Below are 21419 nucleotides of genomic sequence, written 5' to 3'. Positions count from 1 at the left end.
AAATAACATGTGTACTTCTGTTTCATGAGAAACTATTTGTTCTGTAAGCCTTCACCTGAAGTACAATAACAAAAAAAAAAGATAGTACTTGTGCAGTGCCATGCCCAGCGCCAGGCAGGAGAGGCAGTGGAGGAGTTTCTGAACGAGCCTTAGGTGAAAAAGCCTGTAACATGCAGTGGCCGAGACCACAGATCACTTCTAGGGCTGGGTGGCAGTGGCAGGCGTGAATTTGTTGTGAACCAAAAGTAGTGAACCCTGCAGGGAACCTTGAGAAAGACTGGAGGGAGCCTGGGGCTGGGCGCAGAGCTCCAGCCACACGCTGCACACCGTGGTCAGGTGGGCAATGAGACCACACGCTGCACACCATGGTCAGGTGGTCTCTGAGACCACACGCTGCACACCATGGTCAGGTGGGCGCTGAGACCAGACTTGGGTTCGATTTTGGAAGAGTTGCTTGGCCTCCATGTCCTCATCTGTGAAGTGGGAATGACACAATTCATTCTACCTCTCGGCCCTCCAAAATTCATGTCCTCCTCACATGCAAAACACACTCACCCCATTGCATGGTCCCAGAATCTCTTCTAAGTCATCTAACTCAAGTATCAGTGAGACTTTAGGTGTAGTCCATCCCGGGGCAAAACTCTTCTTTATCTGTGAACCTGTGGAATCTAGAATACAAGTTATCTGTTTCCAAAGGACAATGGTAGAACAGGCACAAGGTTGCCATTTCCGTTACAAATGGGAAAAATTGGAAGGAAAGAAGGGATAACGGGCACCAAGCAAGTCCAAAACCCAGTAGAACAAATTACATTAACTCTCAAGGCTTGAAAATAATCCTCTGTTCTCTGAGACCACCTGGGCAATGGCCCCACCGTCCAGACTCTGGGTGTTGGCCATGCTGTCTGGATTCTTTGTGGAGGCCCCTCAGCCTTGGACTTCAGCCTCACCTTCCAGGCCCTCAATTATGTTTGAAGATCAAAAACTTACAGCCTTCAGTATGGATTACACCTCAACATAAAGAAAACAAAAATCCTCACAACTGGACCAATAAGCAACACCATGATAAATGGAGAACAGACTGACGTCAAGGATTTCATTTTACTTGGATCCACAATCAACGCCCATGGAAGCAGCATCAAGAAATCAGATGACATATTGCATTGGGTAAATTTGCTGTAAAAGGCCTCTTTAAAGTGTTAAAAAGAAAAGATGTCACTTTGAGGACTAAGGTGTGCCTGACCCAAGCCATGGTATTTTCAGTGGCCTCAAATGCATGTGAAACTGGACAATGAATAAGGAAGACTGAAGAATGATGCCTTTGTTGGCAAAGAATATTGAATATACCGTGGACTGCCAGAAGAACAAACAAATCTGTCTTGGAAGGATTACAGCCAGAATGATCCTAAGAAGCAAGGATAGTGAGACTTTGTCTCATGTACTTTGGCCATGTTATCAGGAGGGACCAGTCCCTGGAGAAGGACATCATGCTTGGTAAAGTAGAGGGTCAGCAAAAGAGAAGAAGACCCTCAACGAGATGGATTGACACAGTGGCTGCAATAATGGACTCAAGCATAGCAATGATTTTGAGAATAGCACAGGACTGGGCAGTGTTTTGTTCTGTTGTATATAGGGTCGCTATGAATTGGAACAGACTCAATGGTACCTAACAACAACAATGTTCTCCTGGTCCATCTGACGTGTGCCCCCACCCTCTAGGCCCCAGCAGGCCCTGTTCTTTTGCTCCTTGGGCATGGCAGCCTCACTCCCTCAGCTTTAGATGGCAGCCCTATCCTCTGAGCATACCTGAAGGGCAGCCCCACACTCCAGAACCAAGTTGGTGAAGATCTGGCTCTTGGAAACCTAGGAGGCTGTGACCCCACCCTTTAAAACCCAAGAGGCTGTGGCTCCACCCTTTGAAGTCTAGGAGGCTGTGGCTCCACCCTTTGAAACCCAAGAGGTTGCGGCTCCACCCTTTGAAGTCTAGGAGGCTGTGGCTCCACCCTTTGAAGCCTAGGAGGCTGTGGCTCCACCCTTTGAACCTGAGTCAGCCTTGCTTCCTGTGTTCCTTTGAACAGTTCTACTGATCTCCAAGCTTCTCCAGAGATGGTCCTTTTCTTTTCTTGGAGGACAACAGATGTAGCTCCTTTGGCCTATTTCCTGCCTGTAGAATTACAAGAGGCAAACGGCTTTCTTTCCTTTTGTCCTCTATCTGTCCCCTTCATCTAAGCTGATGGATTTTCTGCTGTGGTAGCTGGTTAGACCCATAAGTCACAGACTTAATCTCTTTAACAAAAGATTGGGTAAACATGTCCTTGATGAAAATTCTAGAACCCATGTCCTCAGTTTGTACAACAGAATTTTCCAGATCTTTAAGTTTTCTTTTCATTTTGCACAGTTCATGTTTAAATCCATCTCTTTCCTCTTGCATTTTACCATAAGAGGCAAGAAGAAACCACGGGCCCCTTTAAGATCTTGCTTAGAAATCTCCTCAGCCAAATATCTAACTTCATCACTTACAAGTTCTACCTTCCACCAAACATTTGAACGTAATTCAGTTTCTTTGCCGCTGCATAAAAAGCATCTCCCTTCCTCCATTGTCCAATCACCTGTTCATCATTTTCTTTTAAAACCTCACCAGAAGCATATTTAATGTCCACATGTCTAGCAATATTCTGTTGATGGCACCATATGTATTCTCTAAGACAATAGAGACTTTCTCTATAGCTCTTCTCACTTCCTTCTGAGCCCTCACCAGAATTGCCTCTGATGTCCATAATTCTACCAACAGTCTCTTCAAGGCACTCTAGGCTTTTACTATTTAAAAAAAAAAAAACCCACTGCCATCGAGTCGATTCCAACTCATACTATTAGGTACCTTAAAACTCTTCCAGCCTCCACCCATTATGCAGTTCCAAAACCACTCCCATATTTTTGGTATTTGTTAGAGTAGCACCCCATTTTCCAGGATCAAATTCTGTCTTAGTTATCTAGTATTGCTATAACAAAAATACCACAAGTAGTTGATTTGGTAGAGTGAAACTCTCAGACTCTGCTAAAGTAAAACAAAGAGATTTATTGAAAGCATAAGAAACATCCAAATGGGGAGCCCACACAGAGTGAAGACCAACAAATCCAAAGGGCTGCTGCTTTGCAGGGATAGTTATAGGGCAGAATCAGGAACCTCTCAGCAAGATTCTGATTGGTTGACCTTCCCTGGACTTTGTTGGACTTGCCCAGGCTTCCTCTGGCTTGGCTAGATGTAGCCACATTGTCTGTTGGTTCCACCCAGCCAGAGTCCCAAGTCCGTATGCATATGAATGAGAAGAAGTCAAAGTTACATTCTCAGAAATGCAGAAGCAGGAGTTTGTAACAAAATGGAGTAAGGCCTGCCCCTAGGCCGGCCACCCTAAATATGCCTGGCACCTCTATTCTGAAGTTCTTATTCATTCCCTCTTTTTGATCAAGAATTTCTGAGAAATTCTTTGGTCACATTATCAACTACCATTTTGGGGAGAGTGCTTTCTTCTGCATGGACTTGGATTTATATTTCCCAGTAGGACAGCACTTTTAGAATATGTTTGAAGAAAGAGAACTTTATTTTGTTGCTTGCTTTCAGAGGTTCTTATAGATGGCTGCTTACTATAATAAGCCTTTAAGACCCCAGATGCTATTTATAAATAGCTGGGCATCATCTAAAATCTTCACCATCCTATAGCTGGAGCCTCTACTTTTGCAGTGTTAATGTGGCCCATATAGAGTGGGCCACATTAAGAAATAACCTGGCTTTAAAGGGGCTGGTTTAAGGAGTGAGCTCAAGTCCATCTGAAATATGAGTATATAATTCTCATAATAGGCATTAAATTCGTGTTCTGAGTAGTCCGACAACATTTGACAACATTTGATTAGTAGACCAGTAAATAATATGGATCGAATCCATGACCCAGCACCTTTAGGTAACCAGCTAAAGATGTCAAGGACAGGTGAATCAGACATAGGGAATACATGAAGACAGGTTGCCTTTTGACATACCTGCTCAAGCTCTTAAAGCAGGAAATGACACTGTGGGTAATCTGAGGAGTAAAAGAGTAGCAACAAGGAAAGAGATGACGGTTAGGACATCAACAAGTGTGTATAACACAGGCCAATAACAACCCTAGTAAAATAATGGAGTGAGTAGCAAAATAGCAGCTAAAAGGTTAAACTGACAATCAATATTTCTCTCATTTGCATGGAAAAAGAATAGTATGAGAACAGGGAATAATACCAATGGTGTATATAATACAGCAACCAGCATAAGGATAGCAATGAATATGAAAACAGCAAATATATCGATAGTCTGTATGGAAAATTCTTACCAGTCAATAAACCCAAGTTGCCAACATAAAGCAACCTCAAAAGCAATAAGGATTTAAACAAAGTCCAGTGAGCTCATAGGCTTCCATTCTACAGAAACGGTGAGAGGTTTTGTTCTGCAATCTTGGGAAAGCTGTCAACTTTGGGCGGAGCTGCCTGCTTCTGCTTACTAGGGCATTTCAGCTTCAATTTTAGGTTTCCAGACGACTGGCAAGTCCAAACAAGTGTTCCTTTGAGCTATGACAAACGTATCTAAGGTTTAACACCTTCCACAGTTCAGCTGCATACGGATTGGTGAGGAGGGCAAGGTTTGGTCTATTCCAGCAGGGTTCTAATGAGTCTGTTACCGCAGTAACACAGATTGGAGCCGCCTGCCGCAATAGCCAATTCTGAGACAGGGGTGAGGTGAGCAGCAAGATGTTTATTATATATCGATATATAGGAGATGGAGGGGAATAGATTCCTCGAAAAAACCCATCTCCCGCCTCTGGAGATCGGCTGGAGTCTTTTATAGGCACAGGATTATGGATCTTTTGTGGTAGTTTCTCCTTGAGGTGATGATGTCTTAGATGAGTTAGCCTTCTACTGGTATTCTTAGAGGTTATCTGGTGACATCTTCCGGGATTATCTGGCGACATCCTGCTTACTCTTGTCACAAGGTGGATGCTTTGTTTGGTTTTTCATTCTTAGATCATTAGCACTTGTTTTCTACCTTCCAGGGAGGAACATTGGTTAATCTTAAACCTTTTTGTAGAGACTGGAGAAAAAAAGATCATGAGACAATGTGGTGGTTAGCAATGGGGGAGTAAACAATAGTGAGCCGGGCCTATGCAGCCTCTTCCAAGTCCTTTAACTGATGTCTCCTCCAATATACATCACTGTTGGGGTGAAATCAGGCAGGCCTGGAGAGTCTAGTTTCCATTTATCAAAGGCCTCTCTCACCTGTGAAAAATATCTTTAGAATATTGGATTAAGGACTGACAGTACTTACTGGTTGACATTTTTACACAACAGTCTAAAGTCCAGGCAGCCTAAGGCATGAGACCTGCTGAATGACCAAAAGCAGAAGAAAAACATTCAGTTAAGGGTTTCAAAAGATACATGATTAGCAAGACAATACAGGATGGACCCTCTGTTGGAGGTCTTTGGTTAATCTATTGAAAACATACTAAGTGTTCTTCCTGAGGGCAAACTGCCCCTCCCTAGTTTACCCACAACAGCCATGGGTCACTTTCTCAGAACAGAAGTGGAGCCTAAGACAAAATGGAGTTTGAGCTAGACCTCATGTCAGCCATTTTAGTTAGGCCAAGTGCCTCAGTTTTAGGGTAGCCTCACACATTCCCTTCTTCCGATCATGAATGTTCATACAAATTCTTTGATCATCATTATAAGTGTGTGTTCTTCCACTCAGACACTCTGCTTCTGTGATTTTAAATTAGGGTAAGTGCAGGGCAAGGCCACATTGGAGGAACTACTTGGTTTCCCAAAAGGCTGACTCAAGGTGTGAGGTTGATCTCCTCTGAGAACCTAGTTTCTTCAAGACATATACTCTTCTGCATAGCGGGGGGCGGGGGGGGGGAGTGACAGATTGATCACAAACATTAGAGAGACATTTTATACAACATTGTCTTGAAGACCAATTAAAATAATTACTGATTTACCCTAAACATATCTCCCAGGCTGATCTTTTGAATCTGTTTCCTGAAACAGACTGAATGCTTGAAAAAAGCACAATACCCAGAGCAAAATGGTCTGTTTTATCTGGACAATTGTTTGACTCAAAAGTGGCTTTTAGGCACCAGTTTTTCCAAGGTTTAACGTTCAAAAGAACACCTAAGGGCAGTGGCCTGTGTGGGTTACCCAACTTCATGAAAGCCAGAAATCTGGACAGCGAACTAGGAGGTAGAACAAAAATATTAACAATATTAGGCCAATTGTTTGAAATAATCCATGAAATCATGAACCTAAGTTCTTTGTACTAGGAAACAAGTCCCATGAGGTGTTTATACATAAGTAGCATTAGTAATGGCTTTTTATGTGCCTTAGCAGCAAAGACGTTCTGTAAAACTTAAGATGGTATATTAATATAAACACAGCAACATTCATCTATTAAGGTACAAAACTGTTTCTCAGGAGACTGAGCAGGAAATCTTAATGCCGTTTTGTAAAATTATAGCTTGAACTTCAGACACTTCTCTAGTTATAGTATTTACAACTTTGCTAAGTTTACCAACAGGAACTTCTAATTAGAGGGTGGCAATATCTAAACTCATTCGTTAAATAATTTAGGAGGAAAATGGTTTCTTATATCCCAAAAGTAGGACCTTAAAACATCAGCAATATTCCCACACAAAACCCATAGTAATCCCTTAGTCCACTCAGTCCTATGTAGTTAATTTCTGTTCCATGTGATTCTAGATCAGCCACAGTCTGTGAACCTGACAGCTTCTACATAAGAGTTCTGGATATCCTGATTCAGTCTAGTGGTATCCACATTCAAAATATCACAGTCCTTTTCACAAGTCCAATATAGTCCATCTTTTTATTGAGATATTTTGGTCAAATGCTTTCAGTAAATCAGCAAAGTTAGAACTTATCTGCAGATCACAAAATTTCATATGGCCATGATTAATTTAGAAAAATAATACTCTTAAAACCTGATAGAAATTAATTACAAAAGTAATGCAAAACCAAATAGTTTTAAAAAACTTTAGACAAAAATCTCTCTAAATATAATGATTAACCTTATTTTCAAAGAGCTTCAGATATAATACATAATAATCTTGAGACATAATACCATATAGTCAGGATATACCAATAATATACCAAGATTATCAAGTCTCTAAATATCTGAATAGTAATAAAAACCCATGGGTAAGTGATGTGAATTCTCCAGTTAAAACATCGGCTTTGATCATGTTAGATTCAAAAGAAGCAAAGTTGTGACAAAGTTGGCAATTAAAAAATAATAAAATTATGATATAATATTATACGTTAGTTTGTCTAATATTAGGCAAAAACATAAAAGGAAACACTAGCATATAAATTTTAACTCAAAAGCACTTCTCTTGATTTTGACATCATGTTCCATATAATTTATAACATATTAAATAAACCTTTTTAGCACTTTTCCTTTATACAGTGCAACTTTTTATTTATTTATTTATTTATTTTATGGCTTTCCATGGAGTTTCAAAGTTGTCACGAGTTTATTATAGGTCACTGAGAAAGAATACTTGTATCATTTAACTGAAGATCTTAAAGGTAAAAACTTAAACCCATTTCAAAGCCATGTGGCTTGATTTTTGATTCAGGAATTTATTCTAATAAGATGTTGAACCCTTGCCTTCGAGGCAGATTGCACAAAGAATAACCTTTCAACCCAGTAATCAAAGAAAATTTTGTTATTTTAACAGCAACACACCTAATTCTTTGTTTTATATGCTATTTAACATTAAAACTCCTAAAAATCTCAAAATTAACCTATTAAACTTTAGCCAAACAGATAAAATTTTGACCATATCAAATAAATTCCTTTTTAATAAATGTTTTTCGTATTGTCTTTGTTGCATATTTCTTATAGTATGGCCCTTTAAATGGAAAAAATGAACACACTCATTAGTAGACCTGAATGTATAACTATATCCTTTCTCTGTGGCACATAAAGCAAAAGTATAAGTTACAATGAATATTTAGTAACTCGATTTAATATCCTATATACCATAAAATATAATCATTGTTGAGATAAAGTTTGTTTTCATTTAAACTTTTACCATTCTCCATATTTTCCCCAATCCATCTTTAGCCCTTAGAGTTTTTATCAGCTCCTTAGGAAATCACAAAGTCCCTGTTCAGCCAGACCAATTCATTGATATGGATATAACCTTATATCTCTGGTTAGGGGTGGAAACATTTCCCCAGGCCATTTAGTTGTGTCTCATTGTGATTTCTCTCTTTTGGCTTTTTAGAGTTCCCCTATAATAGAACTTGTTTACAGTTCTTTTATGATGGGGATCCACCAATTTCTGATACCTATAGTAAGTCAGCATTTCTTTTCTTACTTTCTTTTGTCTTAAAAAGGTCCTTGTCTAGTTGGGAGGGGTCCCTCAAAAGCTTCCCTGGAGCTACATGGCCTCAGAGGCTGGGGGCAGGGGAGGCCTGATCCTGCCCCAACCTCCCTCTCTTTTGACTCATGGTAGAAGACAAGATCAGGTCATTCCAATTCATTAATATATGTTAAAGTTGGCCTAGGCATTTTGGAAAAAAAGTAAGCCTTGAGTTGCAATATCAAAGGATTCTACAGGGAAAATATTAAATGACGCAGGAAGCATCAAAAAGATGGAAGGAATACACAGAGTCACTGTACCAAAAAGAACTGGTTGATGTTCAGCCATTTCAGGAGGTAGCATACGATCAAGAACCGAGGATACTGAAGAAAGAAGTCCAAGCTGCACTGAACGCATTGGTGAAAAACAAGGCTCCAGGAATTGAGGGAATACCGACTGAGATGTTTCAATGAACGGATGCAGCACTGGAAGCACTCGCTGGTCTATGCAAAGAAATTTGGAAGACAGCTACCTGGCCAACCAGCTGGAAGAGATCCATATTTGTACCCACTCCAAAGAAAGGAGATCCAACAGAATGCAGAAATTATTGAAGAATACCATTAATATCACACACTAGTAAAATTTTGCTGAAGATTATTCAAAAGTGGTTACAGCAGTACATCGATAGGGAACTGCCAGAAATGCAAGCTGGATTCAGGAGAGGATATGGAATGAGGGATATCATTGCTTATGTCAGATGGATCATGGCTGAAAGCAGAGACTACCAGAAAGATGTTTACCTATGTTTATTGACTATGCAGAGGCATTCGACTGTGTGGATCATAACAAATTATGGATAACATTGTGAAGAATGGGAATTCCAGAACACTTAAGTTTGCTCATGAGGAACCTGTACTTAGACCAAGAGGCAGTCATTTGAACAGAACAAGGGGATACTGCATGGTTTAAAGTCAAGAAAGGTATGAGTCAGGGTTGTATCCTTTCATCATACCTGTTCAATCTGTATGCTGAGCAAATAATCCCAGAAGCTGGACCATATGAAGAAGAACAGGGTATCAGGATCGGAGGAATACTCATTAACGACCTGTGTTATGCAGATGACACAACCTTGCTTGCTGAAAGTGAAGAGGACTTGAAGCACTTACTGATGAAGATCAAAGACTACAGCCTTCAGTACGGATTATACCTCAACATAAAGAAAACAAAAATCCTCACAACTGGACCAATAAGCAACATCATGATAAATGGAGAAAATACTGAAGTCATCAAGGATTTCATTTTACTTGGATCCACAACCAACGCCCATGGAAGCAGCAGTCAAGAAATCAAACGACGTATTGCATTGGGCAAATCTGCTGCAAAAAACCTCTTTAAAGTGTTAAAAAGCAAAGATGTCACTTTGAGGACTAAGGTGTGCCTGGCCCAAGCCATGGTGTTTTCAGTCACCTCATATGCATGCAAAAGCCGGACAATGAATAAGGAAGACCGAAGAATTGATGCCTTTGAATTATGGTGTTGGCAAAAAATATTGAATATACTATGGACTGCCAAAAGAACAAACAAATCTGTCTTGGAAGAAGTACGGCCAGAATGCTCCTTATGATGGCTAGACTTTGTCTCACGTACTTTGGCCATGTTATCAGGAGGGACCAGTCTCTGGAGAAGGACATCATGCTTGGTAAAGTAGAGGGTCAGCGAAAGACTGGAAAGCCTCAACAAGATGGACTGACACAGTGGTTGCAACAGTGGGCTCAAATATCGCAATGACTGCGAGGATACTGCAGGACCAGGCAGTGTTTTGTTCTGTTGTACACAGGGTCACTATGAGTCAGAATGGACTTAATGGCACCCAGCAACAATAACAACAAGGCATTTCAAAAGGCAAAAGAGAACTAATTTCTTTCCCTTTTATTATTCTCTTGGTGAGCAGTTTTGCCTCCTCCTTATCACAACCTTTTATCCACCCAGTAAATAACAAAGCTCTTTAGCAATTTTATAATTGAACCCATCAGTTCTTGGCTAACCATTCTTTTTTCCCCCTAGGCTTGTCCTATGCTTCCCTTTTCCTGTTCTGGAACTGCTAGTTTTACTTTAAGACAAAATGACCCCTTTTCCTTAAATAAAACACATTTCATAATATCTAGCTTAAGTTATTTAGAAAGATTTTGCTTTCAAGGTCGACATAAACATAAAAACCTTTGTCAGAACTAATTCATTTCCATTAATTACTGGGAATATTGGGACTATTTTATTTATATAAGCCCTATTTATCATTAATCCAATCAGAGTAAGTTCTTTGAATAAATATTATAATCTAATTTTAATAATACCATCTGGAGGTAGGAGATTATTACTTTTTCATAACCCTATCTTTTGCATGCTTTATAGGATCCTTTAGAAAAGAAATCTGAGAATAATTTGTCCCTTTTGAAGGTCTTGTTATACCAATCAAAATAAACAACTATCCTTTCAGTGTACCTTTTAAATAGATCAATTTATATCAGAGTTTCTCCAAGTAGCTACTAAGAGTTCAAATCGTAAGGCAGATGCAAAAAGCAGTTTTTCTTGGAAGATTAAAAAATGAGGTCTTCATGAAAAATGGTAATTGCCAGCGATGGTCTCTAACCTGATGCAAGACAGAAATTCAGACACTACTCTTTAGACCAGAGGGAAACTCTTAGAATAAAATGAGACAGAAAATCACATAGCTCAAAGACCAGGATTACACAACGCCATGTAACATAAACAACTGAGTTTTCTTAAAATGTATATGGCAGTTCTTTGGTAGGATTAACCCAATTCAACAAAAATCCAGGTACTAGATAGAGCTGATTAACTTGTCAGAGCCGCAGATGGAGGGATCTCAGGCCCTCTGACAACCCTGAGTACCGAACAAAATGTTCCCTGAAAGAGGAAAGGAAAGACAACACAAATGTGAACCATTTTCCTAAAATAGAAGGAAAAGAGTGGATGGAAACTCATTTTCTCAAGGGGATCACAGAAATTCTAAATTACTCCAAATAGGAAATAAATGTGTTTGAACATGAACCCCAAACCAGCATCTAATTTATCAAAGATGTTAAGAATAGGTTGAATCTTTGGTCTCCTAGAGTCAAATAAAATTCCGAGCAGAGTTGGGAGCAGCTTCCCAGTCCAGTCTGTGGCATTAGATTAGTTCAGATAATTCAGGATGAAGTTCACTTAGGAATATGGAGTTGAAAGCTGTATCAGCTCCAGGCTGTTAGATTTACGCCTGAGCATTCAGCAAAACGTTTGCTCAAGCAGTCCCTGTAATTATCCTTTTCTTGTTTACAACCTTGCACTTCGGCCCAGTCTGTTTTCCTAGGAAAAATATTTGGAATACAGTCCATGAGTAATTTAACAGTGGCTTTGGTTTGGTCTAATAATTCTATACCAGAAACATTGGGTCTTATAGTTAAAAGATCTTTCTGGATTATTCTAATTGGCCTCCTCCATATCCACCTTTGAGCTTCCCCTGGTACTATCAACATATTTATTAATTGACACAGATCTGATGGGCCAGGTTCATAAGTTTCTATTAAAATCCTAGATTCCTGGCTGAATTTTTGGGTATATTCATGAGGATTAGGAGAGTCCTTTACAATTGCACGAAGTTCTGCTTTAGACCAAGGGGAAAATGTAACCTGGGTATGTTTATTTGCTTCTTCTAGATACCTTATCTTAAAAGGTATCTCAGGGACTAGAACAGAAACTGGTTTCTCTAATGGTTTTTTAGTAGGTTCTGTAGAGTAGAAAGGGACTTCAGAAAAGGTATTAGCCGGCTAGTGGAGGACAAGAAGGGATAGGGCTGGGAGAAATAGGGGCAGGCCCCTGACACTGCATTTCTTTAATTTGCCTAGCCTATTTGGAAGCTTTTAGGTACTGATTAAAATAGGCTTCTCACTGTACTTGTTTTATTTGGGAGCCTTTGGCCTCTAATTTACTGCAAGGAAAAGTCAGTTTACCTAGGACAAATGAGCCCTATAACAGCCATTGATTTCCTAAGTCACCCCTCATAAGTTCATGCCAGCAATCAAGATACAAAACTGAACCAGGGCTATCTTTGGAGCTGGCATTCCCCATCTTACCGAGTAGCTTGCAAGTATTAAAACCTTAAAGGTGCACTTAAGCCTTATGTGTTCCTAGAGAAAACAAAAATTGAGTTCTAAAGTCTTATCAGGATTATCTGCTAGATGGCAGACTGAAATCATCAGAATGTTCAGAACACGAACAGGAAATGAAAGCAAAAAACAGAAAACTGACAATCTCCCGAAGAGCCGTCTATCCAACAAAGCGGAAGCTCGAGATTCAATCGGGCTTAACCTTCACAAACTGAGATTTCGTGGAGATGGATTGAGCACAGGGGCTTGAGCTGGCACTGGAGCTCCAGTCCTGGACAATCTCGGGGTTCACTGAAGATAAGGTGCCTTCAGAGTCCTGCTGGCTACGCCAAAATGTTGTAGAGCGAACCTCTGAGACTGCTAAAGTCAAACAGAGATGGAAAGCATGTAAGAAACATCCGAATGGGGTACGTTAGCACACACAGAGTGAAGACCAGTGGATCCAAGGGGTGGCCGCTTTGCAGGGATAGTTACAGGGCAGAATCAGGAACCTCCCAGCAAGATTCTGATTGGTTGGACTTTCCTGAGCTCGCTCAGGCTTCCCCTGGCTTGCCTAGACGTAGCCACATTGCCTGATGGTTCCACCCAGCCAGAGGCCCAAGACCATATGGATATGAACGGGAAGAAGTCAAAGTTACATTCTCAGGAATGCAGAAGCAGGAGCTTGTAACAAAATGGAGTCGGGCCTACTCCTAGGCCAGCAACCCTAACTATGCCAGGCACCCCTGTTCTGAAGCTCTTATTTAGTGGCTTTAATAAACAAATTTATTTTCCCACAGTTAGGAGGCTAGAAGTCTGAATTCAGGGCACTGGCTCCAGGGGAAGTCTTTATCTCTCTGTCAGCTCTGGGGGAAGGTCCTTATTCCTTGGCTCCTTGGTGATACTCATGTAGCATGGTGTCTATCTTCTCCTATCTCTGCTTGCTCCTCTGTCCTAATCTGTGCTTTTTATATCTCAAAGGTGATTGGCTTAAAAAACACCCCACACTGATATGGCCTCTTTAACGTAACAGAGAAAACCCATTCCCAGATGGGATCATAATCACAGGTATAGGGATTAGGATTTACAACACATACTTTTTGGGGACATAATTCAATCTGTAACAGTATGATAAAGCACCCACGGCCTGACCAGGGGTTTGACAAGGTGATGCGTGCCGTGCATCCAGACCAGTGGTGGGTGGCTGCAGATGGTGCCACAGATGCCCCTGGCCTTTGGAAGACCCCCTGTGTTTCCTGCAGAGGTCATGCAGAACTTCTCCAGCCGGCCCGAAGTCCAGCTCAAGGCCATCAAGAGGCTCCTGATAATGTCTGAGGATGAGCTAGGTAGAGACCGCCATGCCCCTTCTCCAGCTCCTCCCCCAGGCAGACCCTGCAGCCAGGCCTTTGGGGTTCTCTCTTAGTCAGGGCTTTGCATATACCTCTGAAGCCTGCTTCCATTCCCGTAAGATCCCATGTTGTCACGACCAGCTTGAAAGGCAGGCATCTGTAATTCTCCCTGTGCCACCTCTTATACCTAGCAGAACAGACTAGGGTGTTGGGTGGTGTCCACCCATTTCGTTTCCAGGGGTCTCCCTTGACATGGTTTTAATGGATGCACCTATTCCACAATCTCCCTGTGGATGGATAGCTGTTTCGGATTTCCCACGATGACAAGCCAACACTGTAACGATCGGCCTAGTGCGTGTGTATCTGTGCAGTTGTGAGAGTGTTCCCATAGGATAAGTTTCTAGATATTCAGGGGGATAAATACATCACATTTTCATAGATACTGCAGATTTCCCTCCGTAGATACACATCACCCACTGGCCAAGAGAGCACACGAGCACCTCTTTCCCCAACACACTCCATCAATGAATGTTGTCTTTTTAAATTTTGCAAAATCATGTATTCATAAAATCTTTCCACTAAGTCTCTCTCATCAGCTAGAGTATTAATTTACTCAGTCACCCATTCACCCACCCACCCATCCAACTTTCATTCATCCGTCTGTCCACCCACCCGTTCATCCACCTATCTGTACATCCATTTATCCAATTATCCGTCTCTTCACCCACCTGTTATTCACCTACCTGTCCATCTATTCACCAATCCATCCATCTGTCCCTCCACCCATTCAACCATCCATCCATCCTTCCATCCATCCACCCATTCATCCACCTACCTGTTCTCCCACTCACCCATCCGTCCATCCAACTATCTATTCATCTGTCCTTCCACCCACCCATTATCCACCTACCTGTCCATCTATTCACTTGTCATCCATCCATCCATCCATCCATCCAGATCACCCACCCACCTGCTCATCCACCTACCTGTTCATCTACTCACCCATCCAACCATCTCCGACTACCCATCCACCTTTCCATCTCTCTGTCCATTCATCCATCTACCTGTGCATCCATGAAACATATACTGCTGTGGGCAGGGTCTGTCCCAGTGGCCCTCTCGTGGGACAGCAGAAGCCTCATCTGGGCCATTTGTCTTTTCCTCCCTCCTTGCCTTCCCCTGGATCCCTTCTAGAGCCAAACTCTGGCCAGGATGGAGTCCATGAGAAGGGCAATGGAGCCTTTCTGGGAAAGCTGAGGGAGGTGGTTGGATCCCTTCCCACCCGCCCCAGAACCAGGCCTGCCTCAGACAGCCTAGTGTGGGATGTGTTTGCTGTGGCTCAGCTCTGTAGGTCCAGTGCTTTTGCTTCTCTCGTTCTCACCACAGCCCTGCGATGTAGGGACCATGATGCCCACTTTGCAGAGGAGGAAACTGAGGCGAGGGGAGCAGCAGTGGCACAGGTAGAGCTGGGACCGGACCTGGGCTGCGTGTTCCCTGCTGTCACCTGCTGCTCTGCACACTGCTCAGTTCTCAGCACAGAGGACTGGGTGGAAGCCCAGGTCTCCGCATCAGTGTGGCTACTGCCAGGGCTGCACAGCCAGACAGGCCTGGTTCACATTGCTGCTCAAGAGCAAGTGCTCTCACCTCTGACCCTCAGTCTTCTCATCTGTACAATGGGGATAGTAACAGGAGGGACCTGCCTCGTGAATTGTGGGAAGCATCAGATAAGATGCCTCCAGTAGACGCCCAGCAAGCACCCAATAAGTGCTTTTCTTGGCCCTTGAAATTGTCCACTGGGTCCCGTGCTTGATGCCCTGTAGGTTCCCAGCAGCCTCTGGGCTCCTCCGCCCACTCCTGGTCGGTCTGCCAAGTCTGGCCTGTGTGCCCTACCTGCCAGGTCTGCCGTGGCCGATGGAGCTGGTGGAGCTGGTGATTGGGGTCCTGAAGCAGCATGACCGGGTCCTGGCCATGCAGCTGTGCGGCTGCTCCCTGCTGCTGCGTGTTCTCAGCCAAGGTGGGCATTGGGCTGCTCACATGACTCATCCCCAGCCCTGACCCTGGGCCTATGCCCAGCCCTGCCCCTCTGACCTGTCTCAGGATGATGGAGAGAGTAGGGTGCAGTCTGAGGTTGGGGGACCTGCCGTGCAGCCTGGGAAAGGCCCCACCCTCTCACTGGTGTCCCCCATGAACCAAGGAGCTGGACACATGGGGCCACGGAGTCCTCTAGGGTCACCCTCACAGAGGGGTGGCTTGGAGGAGGAGGGGGTGGCTGAGGGGGCAGGGTGGTGGCCTGTGGGGACAGCTTTGAGCCTGCTGCCCCAGGAGCAGCAGGGGCTGAGAGTTGAATGACCCACTGTCTTTGGATTGTTAGAAAATGTCTTGCCATCTTTGACGCGAAGCCAAAAGGACTTATTTCCCTTTCTGATGTTAGTATTTAAGCTTTAATTCCCAGGCACTGCTTTGAACTAAACGTGCTGAATGCTTGTGTTAGAGCCTGCCGCCTGGGTGGGCGGGCCTTACTCTGTCAGCCTGTCCGCACTGGTGGAGACCGCTCTACACCCGGTGCACCCAGGGTCAGGGTGGACCTCGGCCCCCCCACCCAGTGGGGACACAGCCTGCCTGGAGGGAGGATGCTGAGCACATTCGGCTGCTGGGGCTGACCGCGCTGGGGCTGACCCTGCTTCCTTGTGGGCCATGCTGGGGCCGACCGGGCCTGCTACCCCAGGGCCGTGCCAGGCTGACCGACCCTGCTTCCCCACGGCCGCGCCGGGCTGACCGACCCTGCTACCCCACGGCCGCGCCGGGCTGACCGACCCTGCTTCCCCACGGCCGCGCCGGGCTGACCGACCCTGCTACCCCACGGCCGCGCCGGGCTGACCGACCCTGCTTCCCCACGGCCGCGCCGGGCTGACCGACCCTGCTACCCCACGGCCGCGCCGGGCTGACCGACCCTGCTACCCCACGGCTGTGCTGGGGCCGACCGACCCTGATTCCCTGTGGCCGACCCACCCTGCTTCCCCGCGGCTGTGCTTGGCTGACCGCCCCTGCTTCCCCACGGCCGCACTGGGCTGACCGACCCTGCTTCCCCATGGCTGTGCTGGGTCTGACTGACCCTACTTCCCTGTGGCCGCACAGCGCTGGCACAGGATGCAGATGCTCAGGTGCCCTGCAGCAACGCCGTGGTCGCCAGCCTGCTGGGCATCATGCAGTGCCACCCCGACTCAGAGGAACTCATTGTCGTGGGCTACAGTCTGCTCACCATCATCTCGAGCCAAGGTGGGTTGCCGCATGCCAGACTGTCCCCTGGGGGGACTCAGGGCAGTAGTCAGGAGGGTCAATTCTGGGTACAGATGACTTGGAGGGTCGTGCTGGCCTACTCCCAAGATGGCCCTGTTGAACTGTCTTCAGCCAGGCTGTTCCAGATGTGGGTGGGATCCCTTCTGTCTGGATGTGCAACTTCTGTCTGTACAGACCACACCCCTCCACCCGCCTGCACAGGCACCAGCTGTGGGCAGGCACTGCAGCCGCACGGCCAAGCCTCTCCGCCCTTCTGAGAGGTTGGGGCAAATTATTGCTCATCCCCATTCACACAGCGCTGGGCAGCCTGGGGCCACAGGGAGGGAGGACATGGCCCCGTGATCCCAGGGCATGCCCTTACATGCCTCAGTTATTCAGTCCCTGCCACTGCAGCGGGAGCGGGGGTTCCAAGAGCTTAGGCGCAGGCACCGAGCTGTTCGGACGGACTGCAGTGCCAAAGGACGCCAGAGGAGGGAGGAAGGCTCAGGGAGGGCTTCCTGGAGGAGGTGCTCCTCATCCTGGCTGCTCACAGAATCGACTGCGGGGCAGCTGCAGAAGGCCGCGCTGTTTGAGCACATCCTGGAGCACCTGGATAGCTTCTTGGAGAGCAGGGACATCTGCATCACTGGCCTGGGCCTGCTCTGGGCCCTCCTGGTGGATGGTGAGAGGCCCCCATGACCACCAGCCTGCTCTGGGCCCTCCGGGTGGACGGTGAGAGGCCCCCATGACCGCCAGCCTGCTCTGGCTCCGGGTGGACGGTGAGAGGCCCCCATGACCGCCAGCCTGCTCTGGGCCCTCCGGGTGGACGGTGAGAGGCTCCCCATGCCCCACCCCATCACCTCTGAGAGGTTGGGGCCCTCCCCATCCTGTCCCTGAGAGCCTTACAGTAAAGCAGAAGGAACAGAAAGAAGGGGAAGGGGACACAGGCAGGCAGGGAGTCTGTCCCCGGCCGTGGGCAGAGCTGCGCAGATCCCCCTGCGCCTCCCGCCCTGGGGACGTGGCCGTGCTGCCCGGGGAAACCCTCGGCTCCTGCTCGCCCTGGGAAGCCCTGGGAGACCTGGTTTCAGTTAGCCTCGGCACGAATTCAGAAAAGGGGCTCCTGGCCCGTGCTGCCTGCCCTCCACTGGGCCCCAGCTGGCACTCCGCTGCCCAAGGGAGAGACAGCTTCCAGACCACGGGGAGCCCCAGAAAACGCAAAAGAGCCTTGCCAACCCCGAGCGCGGAAGTCCCGAGCCCCTCCGGGTGGATAAGCCCTGTCCTCAGACTCGCTGGCGGGCAGGAGTCCTGAGCACTCACCGGAGGACTCCTGGCCGCTCCCTGGAAGGCTTCTGCTGTTGTCCTTGTTTGGGGGTACGGGTGGGGGTGGGGGGGCGTATACAACAGGCAGTGCGCGTGTACAAGGTCTGGGCATCCCCCCCTCCATTGGCTCCAGCTGTCCTCGTGGACAAGACCCCCTTGGAGAAGGCCCCAGTGCTCGTGGCCCACGTCATGGCCACCTACTCCACGGACAGAGAGATGGCGGAAGCTGGCTGTGCTGTCTTGTGGCTGCTGTCGATGCTGGGTGAGGCCTGGGCTGAGAGCTGGGGGGGCGGGCCCAGGTCGGCCACGGGGTCGTGGCCGGCCACGGGGTCGCAGCCCTGAGGTGCCGGCCCCTCCCCCAGCAGGCTGCATCAAGGAGACCCAGCTGGAGCAGGTGACCGGGCTGTTCCTGCAGAGCATCCGACTGTGCCAGGACAGGGTCCTGCTGGTGAACAACGCCTACCGCGGGCTGGCCAGCCTCACCAAGGTGTCGGGTGAGGGCCGGCCCGGCCGCCGTGGGCAGGGGATGCACACAGATGAGACAGAGACGCAAAGTGGGAACATCGCAGCCATCCCGCAGTCCCTCCTCCAGAAATAGCTGAGACCTTTCTGTACACACGTTGGACAAACGGTCCTTCTTCCGCTCAGCGCTACACTGCACATCTCTCCCTGTCCATACACGCACACACGCGTTTTCCAGCACCCAGGGACAGCCTATGAAAATAGCCCCCGCTACTGAACAATGGGCGTGTCTCCAAATTCCCGCCACACCACAGACCACGGCTGTCTCTTACTAGGCCCACGCCCGGGCCACTCACAGTCACCCTTTTATAATAATAATATGTAATAACCCTTCACGGAGGGAAACATGGGGCTCAGGGCGTGGCAGGCAGAGGCTGCTGCTCCGGGGCGACGCCTCTGGCACCAGAGGAGGCCTGCCCCCAGTGTCCGGCCATCTCTGCTCCCTGGTTGTCTTGCTGCAGCCAGTGCTGGGCTGCATCCTGAGTCAGCCTGGGTTCCCGAGCTGACCGCGATCCTAGGCACAGCTGGGCTGGGATCCTGACTCCGCCTGCCCCTGCCCCCATACACCTGTGCCCCAAAGCTCCAGCCGAGTACCTGGGAAGGGTGGTTGGGGTGGCAGGCTGGGGAAGGCCAAGGAAGGGGAAGCTGAGCGGCCAGGCCTGGGTCCCTCAGACACGGCTGGGCCTGGAGGATCGTCCTCAGGGTGGGAGGCTCGTGGCAGATGGGGGTTTTCCCTCTGAGACAGACCCACAGTCCTGGGTGCAGGCCTGGCCCCGAGTCCCGCCTGCAGCTGCCCAAGGTCAGCAGCGCATGCGTATGGGACAGGAGGGGCGATGAGGGCCTGAGGGCAAGGGCCTGACTGAGTTTGGTTAGTCGCGGTTGCCGCTTGCTCGCTGGGACACTCAGTGTGTCCCCCTGGGGCTCAGTGTCCACTTTGGTAGAGGGGGGCAGGCAGGACCCGGTGCCCGGGAACACAGCCTGTGCTCGGGAAATCTGCAGGAGCCCAAGGCCAGTGACAGCTGACGGAACAGCTCCCCCTGCGTCGCTGTGCCCCGCCCCCCGCAGGCACACCTGGGGCAGTGCTGGGGATTTTGGAGGGCCCCATGGAGCCGGAGCCCTTTCCTACCTGGTCCCCCTTGGAAACAAGGCAGCAGCAGGCCCCTCCTTAGAAATGCCTCACAGCAGGGGAGGGAAAGCCTCAGGAAGAGGTCTATCCCCAGCACTTGGGGTGCCACTGTCGCCCATCTCCCCCTAGAGCTGGCGGCCTTCCAGGTGGTGATGCCCAAGGAGGGTGGCAGTGGCCTCGCGCTCTTGCAGGAGACGTACGAGCTCCACAAGGACGACCCTGAGGTGGTGGAGAACCTGTGCATACTGCTGTCCCACCTTGTCGTCTACAGTGAGCCCCTCCTGCCACCTCCCCTCCACAACGTCCGCCGAGCACCCCGTGCACCAGGCGCTGTCCCGGCCGAGGGGGCACGGACTCCACCACCCCATGCTCTGCCGCTCCCCCAACAAAGCCGGCGGCACCGCTAGCTTCGTCAGTCCTGCCGCCTCCCCAGGGCCCCATCCCGGGCAGCTTCTGAGTCCCAGGGTTCCCGCCCAAGCCTGGGAGCTGTGGGGGCTTCATGCTGGGTGGGGGGTCCGGGGTGGGAGCAAAGGGACTCACGAAGCCTCCCCCTCTGCCCACAGAGGACATCCTGCCAGAGCTGGTGTCCAACGGCATCACGCCCCTGGTCCAGGAGATCAAGGGACGCTTCACCTCCAGCTTGGTGAGTAGCCCAGCCCCAGCAGGCTCCCAGGAGGCTGATGCCCATGGCTGTGCAAGGCCAGGCCCCAAGTGGCCTGGAGCCCAGGGCCTGGATGAGAGGTTTATACAGAGCCGAGCTCGGTCTGGGCATACAGTGCTCAAGCGACTGTTTTCCTGGCTGCTATGATTTCAGGTGTACGACCACACCGAAATCAGTCCTACAGCGGAAGAGTAACCAGACCTTTGCCCCTGGGTGGTACAGTCAGATGCTTGGCTGCTCACCGAAAGAGGTTTGAGTCCACCCAGAGGTGCCTCAGAAGAAAGGCCTGGTGATCTGCTTCCAAAAAATCAGCCACTGAAAACCCCAAGGAGCACAGTTCTACTCTGACACATGTGGTCGTCATGAGTTGGAATCCACAGCAAAAGGCTTGGTTTTTAATCACATCTTTTCTAGGACTGTCCACAGCCACCTGGACTGTCAGGTGAACAACTTCTCGCCGACTTGCCTGTCTTCCTTTTCCAGGAGCTGGTTTCTTATGCGGAGGAGGTACTGCAGAGGCTGGAGGCCATGCCGCCCAGCTTCCCAGAGAGCAACCCGCTGTCTGCCCACGCTGAGCAGGCTGGCACCCCAAAGGCTCTGCTTCCGAACTCCAGCTCCGGATGA

At 47.9% G+C, this 21419-nt stretch overlaps 1 protein-coding gene across 1 annotated transcript in view; it reads left to right on the top strand.

Moving 5' to 3' along the window:
- Window positions 1–21419, top strand: part of STKLD1 (serine/threonine kinase like domain containing 1) — a 37955-nt gene extending 16536 nt beyond the window's left edge. The window contains exons 11-19 of the mRNA XM_004388706.1: window positions 13804–13887; window positions 15788–15904; window positions 17026–17166; window positions 17720–17848; window positions 18620–18748; window positions 18852–18980; window positions 20264–20404; window positions 20698–20777; window positions 21279–21419. Of these exons, the coding sequence (XP_004388763.1) occupies window positions 13804–13887; window positions 15788–15904; window positions 17026–17166; window positions 17720–17848; window positions 18620–18748; window positions 18852–18980; window positions 20264–20404; window positions 20698–20777; window positions 21279–21419 (1091 nt within the window). The remainder of the gene's footprint in view (window positions 1–13803; window positions 13888–15787; window positions 15905–17025; window positions 17167–17719; window positions 17849–18619; window positions 18749–18851; window positions 18981–20263; window positions 20405–20697; window positions 20778–21278) is intronic.

The sequence above is a fragment of the Trichechus manatus genome, unplaced genomic scaffold, assembly GCF_000243295.1.
Source record: "Trichechus manatus latirostris isolate Lorelei unplaced genomic scaffold, TriManLat1.0 scaffold00214, whole genome shotgun sequence".
NCBI lineage: Eukaryota > Metazoa > Chordata > Mammalia > Sirenia > Trichechidae > Trichechus > Trichechus manatus.
This window is presented reverse-complemented; position numbering and strand designations above follow the sequence as displayed.